Source organism: Strix aluco, chromosome 8, assembly GCF_031877795.1.
Source record: "Strix aluco isolate bStrAlu1 chromosome 8, bStrAlu1.hap1, whole genome shotgun sequence".
Taxonomy (NCBI): domain Eukaryota; kingdom Metazoa; phylum Chordata; class Aves; order Strigiformes; family Strigidae; genus Strix; species Strix aluco.
The window spans coordinates 27676729-27696665 of NC_133938.1; the positions used below are offsets into that span (position 1 = coordinate 27676729).

Sequence of the window (19937 nt, forward strand, 5' to 3'; positions counted from 1 at the left end):
CTGAGTTCCCCCTGGCTCCATCGGCAAACCGCTGGCACGGCATGGGCAAACAGGCTGGACACCTCTGCCATCCTGCTAGCTCGGCTTTGAGCTGCTCCTCAGGCTTAAATTTTCCCCATCACCCTGTCTACAGCCTCATGCTGGTGGTTTTCCCAGTAGCTAGACTTTAATCAAAGGGCACAGTAATTTGGAAGCGGGGGAGGAGTAATGAAGTATTGAATGCTTGTTCTTGGGCTTAACGATGCTTTTTAAAATTCTTCCATGGTTCCTCAGAGTTTGCATTTGCACATATGGGAAAATGGGGCTCTGAGGTACATGTGTTTGTCTGAAATAAGATATGATTTTGGTTTGTACTGACAAGGTCAGTGCCTATTTTCCCATCCAACTTCAGGTTTAATTTTGGTAACCGTCTGTGATGGTCGCAAGTACTGATGGGTATAAATGGGAATCAGTCTAAAAATACCCATGTTGTGAGAGCAGCAGAGCAGAGTTAAGGTTGCTGCTCTGAAACAATCCCTGGACCACAGCATACTCTTTTATCACACAAAATATGTTTTCCAATAACATTGATTACTTCACAATAAATTCCTTCTGCGTGGCTTGCTATTTCCTACCAGATAGTTGCCTCGATCCACTTCCTCCAACCTCCTCTCACTACCTCCAAGTGTCATGAGTAGAGGTGGCAAACTGGAACACATACACAAGCCATCTTCAGACTAAGCAATTTCACAGGAATCTCAGAGAAATCAGAACTGGTAAAAATTAAATCAATATCAATCATAGGGTTAAATGGAGAAAGTTCCTCTAGATAACAGCTTATTCTCACCCCTTCTTTTGCAGATTTCCATTTACAAGACATTGACTCTCCTTACAAGAAATCCCTAGGGGTTCCAAACCTCCCTGTCCCAGTCTTAAAATGCTGGGATTTTTTTGAAACAAACCTTAAAAATCAAAGATTCAAAGGAGACCCAAGACACATCAGTGTATCTCCCCTCCCAAGGCAGCTTGCAGGCGCTCTGGGTGCCATGGAAGCCCATCACTGCGCAGGGAGATGGGATGTGGCAGCACAAGGGGTGCAGGAGTGCAGGAGCACACTTCCCAGCTATGTCCCTCAGATCCACCCCAGCACCTCACCAAAGCCACCAACAGGTCCCTGTGCACGTGTTACTGTTCACTTCATTGGGTCTTAACTAATACTGGGCTTATAAGAGAAAGCTGGGGACCCCATCCCAGCACAGCCATATAATTTCTTCCACAGCTTGGCCACACACAGCGACGGCGCTGAGTGGGACCAACCACTCGTGGGCTGGGAAAAGCAGCACCTCTCAGTCAGGCATGAAGGTCAGCAGAGACCGTCACACAGGCTAGCCCCCAGCCTTGAAAACATCCTTAAATCCATTTCAGATATCCAAGGAAGTGACAACAGCACAGACTGGACCTGTGTGGGAGGTGGCAAGCTCCCACTTGCCTTCCCATGCTGCCACGTCTGATGACCAAGCGTGGCGCGTGCAAATTAACCAGTGTGTGGGCGTGTATGGGATACTGGTCAAACTGGTTGCAAAAATAACCAGGCTTTGAGCTGCTCCCTTCAGTTAATGAAAACAAGGAGAGGACTCCGCACACATCTGCAGGCACTGATTTTGCACTGTTTTTCACAGCCCTGGAGACACAAGAGGTGAGCTGTACACATTCTAATATTTACCACCTGTTGCTAAAATAAGCAGAAGCACATTCCTTGGAAACCCCAATCTGACTGGAATTTATGGTATTTTTAATTAGATACGCATTGGTTCGACCTATGCAGGCAAAGGCAGTGGGTGCACAAGCTGTTTGGTGACTCCTCCTTGCAGTCTCCCTGTGAAGAAGGTAAAAAGCTACAAGAGCCTAGAAACGGCCTCTATTCATCCACCCTAGGGTGGGTTTGAACCCATGTGCTAGAATGAGCTTGGCTTAAAGAAAAGCATTGCCATTTGCAGCAGTCTAGTCATGCCCGTTTACAGTAAATCCTAATTAAACTCCTGCCTCTTTCTGGCACAGGCAAGACCTGATGCTGTGTGGACCCGGGAGTGCCGGGTGCTGAGCAGTGCTGGCAATGCCCAGCCAGGCCCCCTCCTCCATCCCAGCAGGAAAACAAAACTTCTGTGTTCAAGATTAGCTTTCTTCCCTAAATGCTTTCTTTCTAAAACAGACCCTACCTCAAGGCAGCCGAGATCATCCCCACCCGCACGGAGGAGGCCAGAGGCAGGGCTGACACCGCAGAAGAGGGCAGAGTCACCCAGGCTTGAGCTAAGACACCCCAATTCCACCCCGAGGGCAGGTGACAAAGAGAGGGGCACCATAAGAACATACCCACGCAGCGCTTCAGAAAGGTGTCAGTGCAGAAAAGCTTGCCGACTCAGAACACGGCAAGATTTACGCCTCAAGTTGTGAAATACAGGATTTATTTCAGTATTTTTTACTGCTTACCAAAGAGCTGTTCTCCCACAGTTGCATAAAAAGCTTGAGTAAGACCAGTTGAGAAGGCAGATGAGAATAGCCAGGCAGAAGAGTAGTGACAAACTGAAGGAAGGCAAGCTGGTAATACTGTAACTAAATCAGCAATTATGAAATTCAGACAATTAATAAAGAACGAATGAGCAGCATCATTAAACGCTTAGCGCATCAGAAACAAGCCAGCCCTGTGGGGCTCATTAGATGCTGGTGGTGCTCAACAATGTTTCTGGGTTGTAACTGGAGAAAAGAGGTAATTACTCATACCACACTTGTTTTGTGGTTCCTACTTCAGCAATAACTAACTCAGGTATTAAAAATCATTCTCTAAATTCTACATTTTAAAGTCAACAAGTCTGAATAATGTCCTTTAGAGAGGTTTAGAAAGAATTATAGACTCAGATCCTTGAAAAAGTTCCAAACTAATAAAAATTCCAAGATTTTAGGTGGAGTTAGAAAACAGTCAATACAAGACTTAACGTCAAGCAAAAGGATCACAGTACAACCTGGCACAGCAATAGTTCAGTGCAAGCTGATATCCTAAACTATCTCAATAAAATTAAGCGTACCTCCCAAAGCTATTACACTGGCTAAGAAACCTAGAGAATACATTGCTGTTTCCCCCTTTGCTTGCGTTTTGGCAAAAATGTTATCTAAAACAACCATACAGCCCAGATTAAGGTGACAAAACCCACGTCACCGATGGATCCCAAAAATGAAGCAATGCCAGAGACCGATGACAGAATGCCACTGTGCTTGCAGGAAACCCCACAGCAAGGAAAGCACAGCAATGCTCATTTTTATGCAGGTCTGGAAGAAAACACAGGGTATTTGCTATCAAGGTCAAGCGTACAGGAATTTGGCATCTACTCATTTCAGGTTGATTTCATATGGCATTGGCCAACCAGGCTCCCAAAGCAAAAAGCAACAGAAGCTCCATCCACAAGATGCAGAAATGCATCCTAGAAAAACCCTGGAGACATCAAAAGGTGTCATACCAGTGGAAAGGACACCACGAAGAGAGTGTGATCCTGGGCACGTGAGCAGGTCAATGTGCAGCAAAATAGAAAGGTGACAGTATCTCAAATCACAGCACTCTTGAAATCACTACTAATATAACTCATCCCGACATAACATGTTCTGCTTTACTGTACACTCCAAAGAAGAAATAGGAAAGAGTTTTAAAAAAGCAACAAGAACATGAGGCAGGTTTCCCAGACTCCTAAGTCCCAGAGGTTAAATCAAACTCTTTCTGTTTAGCCTATCCAAAGAGTCAGCTAGGAGGGCACTTGTCTGCAGCTCAGACCTGGGACCTGGGGAGAGCTTCCTCATATCAAAGGCTCGACTTCAGGCAAATGCAGAAGATAACTAGCTGGGGGTTTAAGTTGGATCCATTCAAACCCCGGAAAGACACATCTTTTTTTCACAGAAAGCTCAAAGGGACCTGCACTCCGAATCACACTCACCACCAGCTTTGTGCCAATTACTCTGGATTTCTCTTTTTTTTAGATATTGAGGACTACTTAGTATGCATGTAGAGGTCAGCAGAGATGTGCTCTTTGTGTTTCCAGTACTGGAGAGGTACACACACATCCCTGAAGTTCCTGGAGATCAGGGAGTGTTTGAAGGAGTCCAGACCTGTCCCATCCATCATGTTAAGAGGGAGTAAGAAAACGTCACTGGAGCAAAATGCCAAAACAAAACTGGAGGCCTCGGAGGGAAAAGAAAAAGAGATGGCTCTCTGTAATGTATATCACTATTGCAATGCAAGAACAGTACTGTAAAACATCACAGGTGGGGCTGTGTTCAGTTGAGGAGTTCAGCTGAAATTTAACCATCTTTGCTGAAGTTTCCTGTGGTGAATACCCACTTCAGGCTGATTTTTGCAGTTTCCACTGAAACAGATCACCAGTCTCCATAGGCAAGCACATGGCAAGGAGAACTGGTTTGATTGGGGTTTTTTCCCACCACGTTAAACTCATGTTGGTGAAAACCAAGTGACAGATTAAGAATCACTAGGATCCTCATTCTCCATCAAGGAAGCCTGGAATGAAAAGGAAACATTTTCTTCTCTGAAAATTCATCCAAATTTGGCTACATTCTTCATCAAGAGTCTCTGCCCTGAGTAGACTTCACCCCAGCCTGGGGAAGTCCAGTCCCTCCAAAAATCTCAGCTGAAGCACATCACTTCACCCACCAACTATTGTCTACAGGGACACTGGAGCAGACAAGGACTGCACCCATGGCTGCAGCGCTGTGCCGAGAGGCAGTAGCCCTTGCGCGGCCATCGCAGCCTGCCTGTGGGGCGAGGAAGTATGGGCAGGAGGAGGCAACTCCCAGGCTTGCATCGTGCTTTGCATGCTACAGCCCTTCTCCACTGGGACTGGGAGAGTGCTCGGCTCCTTTATCTTGTTCTTGGCTGTGCTTTTAGTTCTGCTGTCCTACAATAGACACATCCTTTCCTACAGCTCCCCAATTAAGTGAGATCCATTCACCAGACCAGTTCACACAATAGTTTTTGCAGCCTCTCCTCTTAAACAGATGTGATCCTTTCCTCTGCTCCCATGTGCCGCAGGAACACACCGTAACTCACACACCCTTACAGCAATCATGGCCACAAAATCCCGTGCCAAAATCCTTCTCACCTTGCCGCAGGCAGCAAGGCAGGCTCTGACGCTGCTCTTCCCCTTTGGCCATTTGGTGTACAGCACCCCCTGGAACACCTTCCTGCTGCACCAAGCCAAAACCACCAAGAATTAATTTTAGCAGTGAAGAAACCGGGGCACGTGGCATTTTTTTTAAAGGCTGCAGCTCTGTGCTTTGCTTCTCTTCTGAAATGATGCAGCAGAGGAGAACACTTCAACAAATTAAATCAAGGGGTCCTTGGCCTTTGAGGACCGGCAGAAAAGCACAAGAGCAGAAAGGATCATACACAAGAGTAGCATTTAAAGTGTTGACTTCAGCTTGGTTCAATTTTAATTCAGTCCAGTTCCCTGAGCAGGGATCCCTCCCTTGGAAGGAGTCTGACAAGTCATTTAGTCTCCCTGCATCTCAGTTTCTTGTCCGCAAAACAGTTATTAAATATGGCTTGACCCCTGACCACCTATTTGTGAGGGGTTTTTTTACTCTTTGCTCCCTTTTTCCTAAGCTATTTTTCCCCTTAATCACAGGGCAAGAGCCAGGTCTCACCTCTGGACACTCATGACTGGCTGGGAGAGGCAGCTGCGCAGGATATGGCTGCCCGTGTCTCTCCTGCTCAGGTCCACGCAACATCAGCTTCAGTGGTCAGCACAAGGGGGCATTTGGAACCTGCTCCGTCCCAAGAGTAAATCGCTGCCATGACGGCAGCAAACTGATTAAAGCCCTGATTTATTCAAAAACAAAGGAAAATTCCATATTGCAGTAAAACAGAAGAAAAAAACCTCCAAATAAAAGCGGTGTCATGGGTGTGAAGAGACACAAACTCAAGGGGATTGGAAAAGGGGGGTGGGTCCAGGTCTCCACTGTGCCAACCCGAAAAGTGCTGGCAGATGCCAGGATGAGTTGCAGACCCTGAAATCAGCCACACCTCAACATACCCCTCTCAAACACATTTTCTCCTCTCAGCAACCTCTCAGGTGTACTAGGAGCTTATTCTTATGCAGTTAGGAATTTACTCTAAAACACAAAGGTAAGTGGAGATGTTCATCCTTGCTAGCAAGTTTCTAACAGCAGGAAAGACTATCACCTCTCCATGACAGTTGTGGGGATGGAGAGCACTGAGCTGGGTGCATTATGGCTGGTGATGCTGAACACAGCCCTTTTCCTCAATAACAATATTTTCTGCAGAGCTTTATGCAAGTTAGAGGGTCAGGCAATCAAAGGCAGCTCTGTCACCTTGCAGAAGGAACAGAGAGCTATCAAAGGATGATGGTTTCTGTAAGAACTCTTCAAACCTTCACAAACAGCAATTACCAGTGCTCTCATGACCCCAAATCTCCCAGAACAAGCTGCAGACCTCCCCCCTTGACAGCCAGGCTAAATCCAATCATGCCCGTGAGCCAAAGCATACAACAAAACACTCCTTTCTAGGCAGAAGAAGCCAGAGCAGGCTCACGGAGAGCAGGAGAGCCACCTCGCCATCACCGGCAGCTTCCTGCAGCATTTGTGGTACTGTAGATGTCATGTGCGTTGGTGCTCCAGCTGCACCGTGTCCCCGCAGAAAGCAAGGTTTGCGGCACCGGATTCCCCTGCTTCTGGTGTAGCTGAGCCCTGGCACTGAACTGGGCTTGCTGCGCTACCAAAACCACGTGTGCAACACAGGGAGCCTCAAAGGAAGCAGCCACAGAAAACCAGGGCACCTCTCCAACATTCACCAACACCCCTGCACGTGCTCTGCTGAGCCCAATGGATAATGCAACCCGTTAGTGCAATGCTTAAAGCCTGCTTGGAGAAACACTGCTGAGGAAGAACAAAGGTGAAGCAGGAGGAAGAGGAGGGAGCACAAGGGTACAAATGTGAAATGACTTTACATGCTGGCCATGAATTTAGAGAAGAGGTGAGACCTGGCAGAGCACTCTTGGTTTGAAAGGAGCGATGCTGAAGGTCTGCCCTCTCCCCCACCTTCAGGGGGCTGGCAGATGCTATTCCCTATCCTCTCCCTTGAGCTCCCAGCAGACATTTGCCGACGGCTCAGACGATGGCATCGGCAAGCCAGTAACGTGACTCACTGCAAGAGCTGGCGAGGAAAGTCCCCAACTAAGGAATGAGATGAGTCACAGGGAGATGCCGTCGGCTCTTTGAGAAGGAAGAAAGCCCAACCAAGGAAAGGCCAACCCAAGCAAACACAGGGCAAGGATGCATGACGGGGATGTAGGGGACACGAGGCACTGCTGCCTCCCAGCTTTCTGCCAGCAGCTCCAGTCCTGCCCCGGGCTCAGTGCCTACTTGGCTCCCAGCCCTCTCAATGGCATTTGCCTGGCTACAGGCCAGCATCACCCACCAGTGGCACTGCTGCTTGCGCTGGCATGCCCAGCGTCAGTTGATGTGCTCCTGCCCGAGCCCTTAGCACCGCCTGCCCGTGGGACACTTGCCCAGAGCAGAAGCGCTGAGCTCCTCAGAGAGGCAGGAGGTATGGGGAAGACCACGCACCAGCATGCCCCTGCTGGCTTATTAGCTTTCCCAAAACATGCTCCCCCATCTGGGTTATGGTTTCCTTCATCCTCACTGGCTCCACAGCAAAGCTCTGCACCCAGCTGAAACACCCTGCCCCTTTCCAGGCTGGACCCACTCCCACCAAGTTCTCCTCCCCACTACAGTTTGGAGCCTGGCCACAAGAGACATGTTGCTGCCCCAAGTCTGGCAGAAAACTCTTAGCTAGGGCACTGCTGGAAGCCAAAAGGCAATGAGCTTCTCATGACTTATTTATGAGGTCAGCTACAGGGAGAAGAAGAGCATGCCCATTCCTCGTCTCCTCAGGACCCTTCAAGTCGCTTGTCTGGCTGAGCCCAGTCATTCCTGCCATCGCATGACCCAGCGAGCCTGGCAGACAGCTGGCACAGGCTGTACTTGCTCATGTCTGCCCGGGAGCACCTTCCCAAAGTTCCCGTGGCAGGCAGTGCCCAAAACCCCATCCCCACCCAGCTTCCTCCGGGGCTGAGACCTTGTTTTCCAGTGTTAATGGCTCACACTTCACACCTTACCAGTTCAGATGCCTGCCCTCTGCCACATGGAGTCACCTACCTCCTTAAACTTGTAACTTTGCTACATGTGCATTACAACAGAGTGTACATACAACTTGCACTACTTAGCACTGCCAGTAACCTTCAAAGGTTTACTGGAAAGCACTTACCGCATCCCAGCCATGACAGTAAAACAGAGAGCAAAGCCAGGGCCACCACACTTTGGCCAACTCTCCTGGAAACCATCCCTCCCCTATGGGCAGTCTCGGTCAAAAGGCTGCTCCAGTGAAATGTGGTACTAATTTAACCAGTTTATTGATTAAATGCTAACCACAGGATGAGATCCTGACCTATTTCATGCAACTGAGTAGGTGGCATGTTGGTAGCAATACCGGACTAGCCATTATTTTATTATGAAGTGAAGTGGCATTGGTGGTGCTGGGAGAAATGCAATGAACTTGCCTGGAAGCCTTCACCCTTTTTACTGCGATTGTCAGTGCACTGAAAGAGCAATTGAAATTATTACAGATATTCCTTCGGTTCCTCCCAGATCTAATACAACGTAATCTTGTTCATCTCGGATAATCACATCAAGTCATTAGCTTGCTGATAATTCACCTCGCGCCAACTGCCGTGACTTGGCAAAGAGCAAGCTAAGCTCTTCAGGCGGCCAAAGCCTGAGCATCTCCTGGCCAGCTGCTGCCCACCGTGCAGGTCCCCCGCAGGCAGCCAGGGGTGGACTGCCCCAGCTCCATTTTACGGCAGGGACAATCATGCTGCTCCTTGCATGATGAAAGAAAAAAAAAAAAAAGGCATCATCATAAATGACCTAATGCTTTTAAAAACTCGCCCTATCAGGAACAGGGGTATTTCAGAAATATTTTAATTAAATAAGCTCTGAATTACACTAGGCACTCTACACAAATAACTGGCCAAATGTATCGATTTTCACACCAGTCCGACTGTGCATGTGGCTTGCAGAGGACGCAAAATCTTGCTTTTAAACAAGCTTGTTGAAATTCAGCAATTTTGCCAATTTGCTAAAACGGAGCTCAGCTATGCAAAGCAGCAGAAGTCCCACAAAATCAGATGTACCTGACAGAGTAGGAGGTGTAGAGGAGCTAGATTGTAAGTGCTTGAAATGCCTCCTTGTTTTGAGCCTGCAAAACTCAGCTGGACACTTCCCAGATACAGGCTTGTAGACGACTTCCATAGAAGTAGATTTTAAGAAGTGCTTATATAGGATTTCATCCTTTCTGGCACCAAAGAAAACCCGGATTAAAGCTGCACTCAGCAATCCAAGTAGCAAAAACAGGATGATTCCAAATTCTCTAGAATGACTGCACCAAGCCCCAGCCAGGTAGCACTGGCTGCACTGGAGACATGCCAGGAGCACAGAGACAGAGAGGAAAGCATTTGCATATATTTACATCTTGACAACATAAAAATTATACAGTTATCATTGTCATTTAGGGCCCCATGTGCTCAGTCATTCTGGAAAAAATAAAAAAAAGAAAAGAAAGATGCTCCGCAGCTAGCTCAGGCACTTTAAACTGAAATCTTCAACAACTTATAGTCCTTATGGTTGGGAAGATGCATCAGTTGGGCTCTTGCTCCCCAGTACTGTAACACCCTCTTTGTAACTGACAGACATATGACCTGTCCCAGACCCCAGACCACTCTCACGAGCTCCCATCTGAATTACTCAAGCTTTGCCCATGATCAGTGCAGAGCAGAAGAGCACTGTGGCCTCTGGGCTGCTGCTTCCCAGGAGAGCCTCGGCAAGGAAGGTCCCCTGGGCTCACACCAACAGGACAGGCTGGCTGCAGCTTTAATGACAATTTAATTACTCTTGAGCTTGGGACTTTTTGATGTTCAGGTGCCCACAGGTAACTTTGTACACTTACAGATCTGTTTCTCACACCTTGCATCCAGAAGAGCCAAGGAGCATTTTGAAGGCCAACCTACCCCTGCAGTTTAGGGCATGAAGCAACACGGACCGGGTCACCCTGTTTTGGGATGAGGAGGAGAAGGGGTTCAGTTGTACAAACACAAGCCCAACCACTTGCCAGGAAAACAAGCCCTGGCCTATTGTATTTATTAATACTGACGTGGCCATTGGTGCTCTGCAGGAAAGACAGAAGACGTAGGCTTTGGAAGAAAGCTGCAGTAAAAGCTCACAAAATTGCTGTCCAAGTGCATCCCTGACATGGCTAATGTCCCGTTCCACCTCTCAGCGTCAGGGATTTGCATGAAGACACAGAGCAAGACAGGGCCTGTGTCACCACCAAGCCCAGCTGGTGTAGGCAGGAAAAGCAGGAAGGCAGAGGCAGCAAGCTGAGCACCTCCCCTTCCCTCCTCGCCCCTAAGCTACAAGAATCCCAGAAATTCTCCAACATCCTCCTGCTTCTGGACAGAAATCCTCCCTCTGGCCAGCACCCTGAGGATGCCCATGCCACCAGCTCTTCATCAAGGGGGAAGAAGGGGATGGCATCCCTGTCCTGCAACACCAACTCCCTGCATAAAGTCCCTCTCAACCCAGATCCACAAAAGGGACCAGATTTGGGCTTAATATATACATCTTGCTCTGGCGAAGCCATTCTGCCCACGGCTGTTGCTCTGCTTTGCTCTCTGGAGAGTGGCACCACGGCAGCAGAGCCCAGCCAAAGCAGGAATCTCAGCAATGCTGGCTATGCCGTGTCCTCCTCTTTGCCCCCAAAGGGTCAGGTCTCTATCTAAACAGGAAGCCGGGATCAGCCAGGCCCACGGCGCTCGCCCTCTGAGTCCCGACTGCCAGGGAGGAGAGGGGAGGCAGCACTGCAGAAACTGCTGCTGCTCATGGCCTCGTCCCCCCCTGCTCCCAGCCCAGTGTAGGCAATTACAGGGGGCTTCCAGCGTGCTCGCTCCCTCAGCACCCCCACTGTCGGGCAAGGTGCTTCCTCACTTCTTTGTAGGATCTTTTATTTTGACACTTAGTAAATAGAGCAAAGCCCAGTGAGCAGCCAGGGTGAAGGCAGCACTGAGAAAGGGGAGTTGCAGTGGTGGTGGTGGGGGTGGCGAAGGTCCCTCTCCTTTACCAGCAGCAATTAACTCAGAACAGACAGGGACACAGCGCTTTCCCCCTAAACCAGGGACTGCATTAAACACCATACAAACCTCAGGGTCAGCAGCTGCTTCACACACCACACAGAACCACTGCAGCTTGCACTTGAAAATCTCCCATCACTTGCTTTCTGCGCCTAAATAAGCTTTTTCTTCCTCTGGTTTCCCCATGCCAATATTTTGGGATTACTTTATTCTTTAAAGAATACAACTACCCTTCTGCTTTAAGAAGGACACGCATTCCTTGACCTCCAGCCAAATTCAAACCAGCCTTCGGCGCCCAGCCAGCAAATGCCCTTGCAACACTGCGGTAACGTCTTGCTGCTGGGTGCAAGGCCAGTGCAAACCATGGGAAACCAGGGAAGGGCTATATGCGTAAACTCCCGTCAAACAAACCACCCTCGCATCCTCTTCGCAAACAGCACCCCACAACAAATAAACAGACATTAGAAGTCTCTCTGGCAGATCTGATCTGCAAAATCATGGCCTTCCAATGACTTGCATCTCTCCTGTCTTACACTAGATCAAGGAAGCCTGAGTACACGTTTCAAGCACATCATTCACCATGAGAAATCATTATTTTACCCTACTTTGTGTCCTTTCCCTACCATTCAGACTTTTATCCATGAATTTTCTAGGCTATGTTTCAGTCTATTTATATTGGTCAACAAGGATTTTTTGGTGGGTTTTTTTCTTAGGATTTGTTTAAGCCCTCAAAGTTGTGCCAATCCTCCTATACTGATGCAGAGTTATGTGATTTTGGGGCTGGAGCTGCATTCTTTCAAAAGCCTTATCTTGAAAGGCAGTGGAGGAAACAGCTGTTTATAAGAGCTCTTGATGGTGTAACAGTTGTTCTGTCCCAAACCTCGCTTGGAACCAAGGTGAGCAAACCTAATACCATAAAGGACTTCCCAGCTTGTGCACCAGCCACAACATTAACCACCACCAAGAGGACAGGGCAGCAGGTAGGAAAACTGCTGAGAAAAGCCCACAAATTATTTATGTGCTGAAAGTTTGAAACAGAAGAGCCTTGCAATCTGTGTCCTTGGGCTATGATACTCCTCTCCTCCTCTGGTGGTGAGAAAAGAGAAAATGAGATTACAGCAAGAGTCCACAGGAAGGGTTGAGAGAGAAGCAGGGTGACAGCCAAGCCCTGGTTGGGCTGCCCAGCCACACGAGCAGGTGCTTACAGGATCCCACAAGGCTGAGAGAAAGACAGCTCATCCATTACTCAACATCCCTGCAAGTGTCCACAGCTCCTTCCAGTTGAAAGTGTTATTCCCAGGAAAGAGCCATCCCTGGTAGATAGGGCAGACCCCTTGCTGCAACCCACAGAGCAGACCAAGCCTGTGGCCACACCACCATGTACATCAGACCAAGGTCCAACCACCGCCCAAAGGGCTGTCTTGTGCATCAGAGAGCAGTCAAGCTCCTGCTGTTTTAAGCCAGGGAGCAGCGAGCTCGCTGGGTGCATGGTGTGCTCACCTCCCAGCCCACCCTTGAACACCTTCCAGTTGTGCAGGCGAGAGGCCGTGGAGCAGAGGAAAAGCTCCTCTCCTGGCTGTTGGCCAAGCATTATATGGTGAGAGCGCCCTGTATCCTCACTATAAGTATTTTGGGAAGCCAGATGACTTCATCACCAGCTGACATCCCCTGACCTACTTGCTGTTAAACAAGCTCTCTGCCGGCCAGCCCCAGAGCTCATTACTCAGCACCTTAATTTGCACATTGCCATTTACCGGGCACCAAGCTGCTGGCATATTCAGGCAGCGCCCAAATTTTCATGCAGCTGAAGCGCTTACGCAAGCAGTAAAACACAAACGTACCTCTTCCACAAGTAGTTTCCTGTTACTTTTGAATCGGGACTGACACACAAGGAAATCCTCCAAATTGCGGACAGTTTCCGTCTGGTGCTGGCAGACCCACACCCCGCACCCAGCTTGCACCCCATCCCTGCCTCCGCAGCACACGCTCCTGCACAGGACGCAGCACCGTGAGCACAGACAGCCCTGCTGCCACTCCGGCTGCAGCTGAGCCCAGCCGCAGCCCAGGGGATGCCTGGCTACCACGGGGCACAGCCAGCACTGGGGATGCTCCAAACGTGACAGTGCAGCACATGAAGCTGGCAGGCATCATGCCCGGGTTACACAAAGATCTCAGAGGAGAGAGGGATGGTGAAAAATACAGAGTTATGAATAACCCGAATGACAGGACTTACACAAGAGTAAGCTGTGAGCAGAGCCAGAGGAGCGGTGCCCCCGCCACCCCAACACAGAAGGGGAAGGAGCATCCTTGCCACACTCACCCTGATCCGCCGCATGGCCGTCACAATCTCCACCCGGCTGTTTGGCCGCGGCACATCCAGGCTCCCAATGTACTGGAAGGAAAGAAAGAGCAGATCAGTCGAGTTTCCACGGCACTGGAAACCTCACAGTCCCACCATGGCTTCGATGGCATCCCTGGAGGGAATCCAGCATCACTTCTGGGGAACGGGAGGCATTTTGCCCACTGCACCTGAAGCCTTGCACGCCTCCCACCATGAAGCTGTTCCCTCACCACAACGTTTCAAGGATTCGGCAGCCCTTATTCTAACAATAAAACAGCTTCGGTAATCAGGCCAGCAGGCCTCATTCACCTATGCCGTGATCAAAGTACATACGTCTAAACCAATACCCCTTCGGCTGCACTGAGTCACCTATTACAGTCCTGGATATGGGAATATCCCTAAAATAGCTGGGGCAACCTGTCCTGTGACAGGCCCTTCACTATTTAATTACAGCCCTACCAAACCTTTGGCTGTTTTTGCAGTGATGCTGAGCCTCCAGGCCAAGCCTCCAGAATAAAGGAGCCACTTTGCTATTCAAAGGGGACCAGAGGCAGCGCCACTGTGACCCAGTGCAGAGACATGCTGAACAAAAACCTTTTTAAAAGTAAAATGGAAGAGGGCAGATTCAGAAGAAGGATCAGAAAACAGACAAGCGATGAAGAGTCAATGCTGAGTGCTAAAAACATGTAGTTAGAAGAAAAGCATTTTGAGTCTATTTACTAGCCCACTGTGCTCCCACGCTTCATCTCGACACGAGCGCTGACGTAACCCTCGGCAGCGCAGCGCGGGCACTAAACCCGGCAGGGCTACGTGTTCATGTGAATACGGCCACAACCTTCGCTGACACCATGAAAACCCAGGTCACTGGTTGCAAGCACCAGCGCCGAGACGGGTGCTTAAATGGCTGAACATGTGCTAGGGGTCACCGAACAGGCAGAGGCCATGGAGGGGGGCTATTTCTCACTCAGCATTGCTGCGGGACTCCTGGCTCCTCTCCACTGGGACACTGCTGCCACCTCTATCAAGGGCACAGCGCAGGGGCTGCATGATCACCCCTGGGTTTCGTATGCGCATGCCATCCCAGAGAGCCCTCCTTACTAACCCTCCACACCCACACCCCAGACTCAACAGGCCCACCCGCTCGGGGAGGCCATCCCTGGCCACACGGCTCCTGCCCTGGGTGAAGACAGAGGCAGGCGTCCAGCGACCGGCACCGGGCAGTCAGTGCTGAGAGTAGATGTAAAAGGATGAGGATGTAAAAATAAACACCAAACAGCTGGCATGTTGGTCACATGCTGAGCAGACTGCCACGGTGCAGGGCAGCTTTATGTAACCGGGAATTAAAGCCCACGATGCACGCCACTGGCAAAGGCAGCATTAACTGCCCAGACCCCAACCTCTGAATGCCCGACTACAAAATCACAGGTCTTGATAAGTTTTCAGTCCATTCCCTAAACAAAGCCTTCCCACCACGTCAGATATTCAGGTCATGTTAAGAGAGGCATCTTTGACATCAATCGATTCCCTTTTCTTATATAAAGTCTGAAAACCATCAATAAAAAGTAGGAGATGAGGAGAAGGGCTGAGGCAGCTGGAGCCCTGGGCACATGGTCACCCTGCAACATGTAAGGAAGAAATCTTTCCCCGCCAGGCAAACATCTCAGCTGCACAGCACCTCTCCCACCAAGCATCCCCATGCTGCTCTTCTGTCAGGGACCCCCAGCACTGCTTCCCCCTCACTTGCAAGGGAGGCTTCTTAGCTTACATGAGGAGAAGGACAGACTGGTGCAGTCACAGGATGCCTATCTTCCATCTATTCCCAACACCACAAGGTCACTGCCACTGGAGGGGCAATCGCTTTCCTTCTCCCTGCATTTTCCTTCCCCAGGTGAGTGCAGAATACGGCCATGTGCAAGGACAGGGCAAGTGGTGGCAGCTATTGGCAGGGCAGGAGACAGCCCCATCCACCGCTGGCTCCCACAGCCACATGCATTCAAGCAATGCCAACCTCCTGGCTGACAACCACAACCTCGGCCAGGAGCAACACTCAAGTCATGCCCATAATTGAATGTGTGAGCTCGGCAGGGCTGGGCTGCAGCAAGTAATGGAGCTGTAAGCAAGTGATGGCAGAAACCAGACACTACCTTGGACCAGGCAGCACCACCTTGGATGGCCCTCCTGGGGAACAGCACCAGCAGCAGGAATATCTTGAGGCTGTCCTATCTACATCCCTTTATTCAGCGATTCCCCTCCAGCCCACGTTCACACATACCTGAACCAAAGGGCTCAGGTCACAAACCATTCAGGATTCGCCTTTGCTCCCAAACTTAGGCTCCAGAACATCCTGCCGCATCCCGCCGCATCCCACGGGAGCATGGCCCCAACAGAGCCCACAGCATCTCCAGCCCCAGCGTGGGCTCACTTCACACAATTACTGTGTTCACGGCTCCGAAACACCCACCTCTCTCCGGCTCTGGAGGCAGGTATTTTTTACATGTTTCACAAAACTCAACAGATGGACAAAGTCTCCCCAGATTATTTTTGCCTTCAGGGCAGAAATCACAGGTGGAAACTGCACTGCAGAGGAGTAACCCTTCACAATGTGGTGAGTATCTCTCCAAAAATGTAGACTTGGAGGTCGGCCTTTCAGCGAAACTACTATTTTCCAGGCAAGGAGCAGGGATGGCCTCAGAAAGCACCCCTATGTACTAGTGATTTGCAGGCGATAAGCGCACGAAGGGTAGCTCCTGCTCCGCTCTCCTCCAGCCCTCTTACAGCACCGACTTTCATTTCAGGAAGAGGTGGGGGAAAAAAGCAGGCAAAGCAGAGATGAGGATCAGCAAAGCAGCTGGAGCCTCCAGGGTGCAGGACCCCCTCCTCATCCCACCCCAACACTGAGACCCAGCTCCCCCCTCCCAGGACAGGAACCCCAGGGACCTCCAAGCATGGGGGTTCCCAGACCTCAGGCACAGGCTTTTGCCTTCCTTTGAAATCCACATGCCCCAAGTGAGGTGCCAGGCGTGGTGGTGGCCCTGGTCCCCACAGGGGCCGATGTCCCAGCTCCCAGGGCTCAGGCCAGCATCCGCGCCAGCAGGTCAACCCTGCGGGAAAGGGAGGCAGCGGGGCCGGGGCTGAGCTGGGGGAGGAGAAAGGAAGGCGCCTGAGACAAAAGGAAGGAAAATAAAGCTGTGTGAAAGAGAGCTGACAAAGAAAATAAACCCATGAAAGAACCCACCCTCCCCAAGCCCCCGGGAACCAAGGAGGAGGAGGAGGAAACCATATGCACATATGCAGGATGCAGCTTTCCCAAATAATCACCTCCAGATCCGTGGTCCCACCACCCTGCCAGCAGATGGGGGGGCAGAGGTGGAGCCCCCCCACCTGCACCCAAGAGCCAGGTGGGATTAGGGGGTCACCAGTCCCTGTGCTCTGAAGGCCAGCGGCACGGCTGGCTCGGTGGGGAGGGCAGTCCGAGGCAACCCCCTCCTCCCCAGCCCAATTAGGAAGAGAAAGGCCACCCGCTCGGAGCGCCAGTGAATGGGCAGCCAAGGGGGTCCCTCCCGTAATGAGGCGCCCTGCCAGCCCCACAAAGGCAGCCCTTGCATTGCAAACGGCCAGAGCCGCTCAGCGCTGCGTCAGCTGGCGGCACGGGCAGGCAGGGACAAAGCACCTATTTTGCAGGGTGCTTTCCGTCCCCTGTGTGCCCCGCTGCTCCTCATCCCCACGCGTGGGATCTGGCCCTCCATCAGTCCTTCCCAGGCCCCCCGAAAGGGCAGATCCTCCCCCTGCCATGGCACAGCCTTCGTGGCCATCACCCATTAGGCTTCTCAGCACCCAAAGGGAGCTTGCTTGCTGTCCCCCTCCCACAAAAAGAGGCTCCCCTGTCTGTCCCAGGCATGGCTGGAAGGGGCCTCCAAACACAGCCCATGCCCCATGCCTTCCACCCATGGCTTACAAAAGACCTGTCCAGTTCAGGGAAATACCAGTCCTCCCCTGGCCAGAGGTAAAAAACCCAAGAAAACAAAGGAGAGAATTTTGCCAAAGCAACGTTTGCACAAGTCACTCAGTTTCTCATTTTTCCTTGAGGTTGTTTAATATTGCTTGTTTTCTGCTCTATCAGAAATGAATTTTCTTGAGAGGGTGCTTTTTCTGTGACAGGTGGCAGATATTTTCATAAAACCAAAGGCCGATCACATCCCTGACAGGGGGACACCTTCCAAGGGGTGTGGATGAGATCTCTTGTGGGTGGCGGGCAGTGGTGGGCAGTGAAAGCCTTCCCAGAGAGAAGCTGCCGCCTTCCCGAGGGAGGCATGCTGCTGCTCTGCCAGCCCGATACTGCGTGCAAAGGTCAGGGCTGAATCATACCCAACTTACAGGGGACCCTAGATTGGCTGGCTGCCGGGTTTCCAGCTTCAAAAGCCGCCCTGAGTCAGAGAGCTTGCCATGGATGAGGAGCCACTGCTTCTGCCGAGGAGCTGCAGGCAGGCAGGCAGGCAGGCAGGGCAGTGCAGGCAGAGGAGACACGCTAGCACCAGCCCCAGGCTGGGGCATCACACTGTGGGCTACAGAGCCATCCCTGGGGCCAGGAGAGCTTCATCCGAGCAGGGGGTCCTGTGTCTCGGCTGGACAGGGGTTACCGGAGGTACCTGCAGTCAGGTGGGAGGCATCAGATATGGGGTGTGAAGGTCCCAAAACTTCTGAAGAGTCCAGGGTGGCATAAGGCTGCACCAGGTACTGGGACATTGGCCCGGTGACACACAGCTGTGCCACGAAGTGAGGGCCAAAGTGCTCGGGCACCAGTCCTCAGCCAGGCACCCTGAGGTCTGAAACCTCATTTCCACAGTTTCCAGGGAAACACCCAGCCTGGCTGATAAGGGCTTCTCCCTAGGCTGTCACCATCAGGGAAAGCAAGAAGAAATCCAATTCCCAGGACTTTTGCTGTCCCAATGCTCCTGCTCTCCAGTTGCCCCCGCACAGCCTCTGCCCGGGGAGCCATGGGGCTGGGCTGGCAGGGCCCCAGCTCTGCCCTGCACCGCAGGAACACCCAGCTTTGCTGGAAGGAAAGAGGGGAAGTTTACTCAGACAGCGGTGGTGGCTCAGAGGCCAAAAGGGACGGAAAAGTCAGGATGCCAGCTGACTTCAATGGAAAAAAGCCTTGGTTTTCCAGCCTGAGCCTGGCAGGCGGGTGCAGCAGGCTCTCTGCTGAGCTGGAGGGCTCCAGACTTGCCCAGTCCTCCCTCAACGGGGCTCTGCACCCCGAGGACACCAGGGTGCACCCAGCCCTGGGAGCCAGGTAAGTTTAACGCAGCGTGTCAGACACCCCACACCAGGCAGCACTGGTCAAGCTGATGCCCAAGGGATATTTGTGCTTATCTGCCTGCTGATCCTAGAAGCGCTGCATGCCTATGAGCTACACAGGAGCTCGAGCACCAGCAATACAGTGCTCTGGGGGTCCCAAGACAAAACCCAGCACCCACCACAGCCATGTGCACTGTACCCACCCTCCCCTCTCACCAGCCAAAACGGGGCTTGCCATAAGGGCAGACACCTTTACAGCAGGATGTGGCCCTGCAGCAGGGACACCAGGACACAGAGCAAGCGGGTCAGCAGGAAAGCTGAAATTTTTCCATGCCAATGAAACAGGGCTGTCCACTCGTCCCTACTTCCATACCTCGCCCAGCCACGCCGCCCACAGCTGCCCCCCATGCAGGGGCTGAGCTTCCTGCACTTACATCACTTAAACCCTTAACAGGAGTTCCTGTATGGGATGTGCAAGGCCAGAGCACTTCAGCAGGCAGAAAGCAGGGCTGGGAGCATCCCACCCCCACCGCTTCTTCCTTGGGACCTTCTGGCATCTGCAGAGCCCACGCGCTGCCCGGCTGGGACCCACAGTCTGAGCACGCACAGCTTTGCCAAATCCCGGCAGAGTTGGGTTTTTTTCTTTTTTTTTTTTGCTAAGAGCTTCACTAAGCAGCCTGTGAACTGACTTAACAAGTATGGCAGAAATATGCCACTGTTTCAGACGAGAACTTTTGTGGCACTTAGGAAGGTTATTTATAGCCTCGAGCAAGCAATCCCGGGCTAAATCACACTGCAGCTTTGCTCGGGGCTGAGCAGCCCTGACAGAGCACACCATACTCCAGAGCTGCCAGTACAAACAGCCCCCAGATAAAGCTGCCAAGCCTCTCCCAGCCAGCCAAAGAGGTGCAGAGTGTCACACAACCTGTCTTCTGCTTCGCAGCCCTCTGGGAAAGGGAACCTCACTGGGAAGAGAGCCCAAAACAGAGGAGGGGAACTGAAGACCCCAATCGGAGCTGCCTGCAACTCAACTCACTTCAAGTGCTTTATGTATGGTCCCT

The 19937-nt window shown here is 51.3% G+C and overlaps 1 protein-coding gene across 5 annotated transcripts in view; it reads right to left on the bottom strand.

The window, feature by feature from the left end:
* NOS1AP (nitric oxide synthase 1 adaptor protein) overlaps positions 1-19937 on the bottom strand; it is a 47739-nt gene that overhangs the window by 23813 nt on the left and 3989 nt on the right. For all 5 annotated transcript variants that reach the window (XM_074832796.1, XM_074832797.1, XM_074832795.1 and 2 more), the window contains exon 2: positions 13558-13629. In XM_074832796.1, the coding sequence (XP_074688897.1) occupies positions 13558-13629 (72 nt within the window). The remainder of the gene's footprint in view (positions 1-13557; positions 13630-19937) is intronic.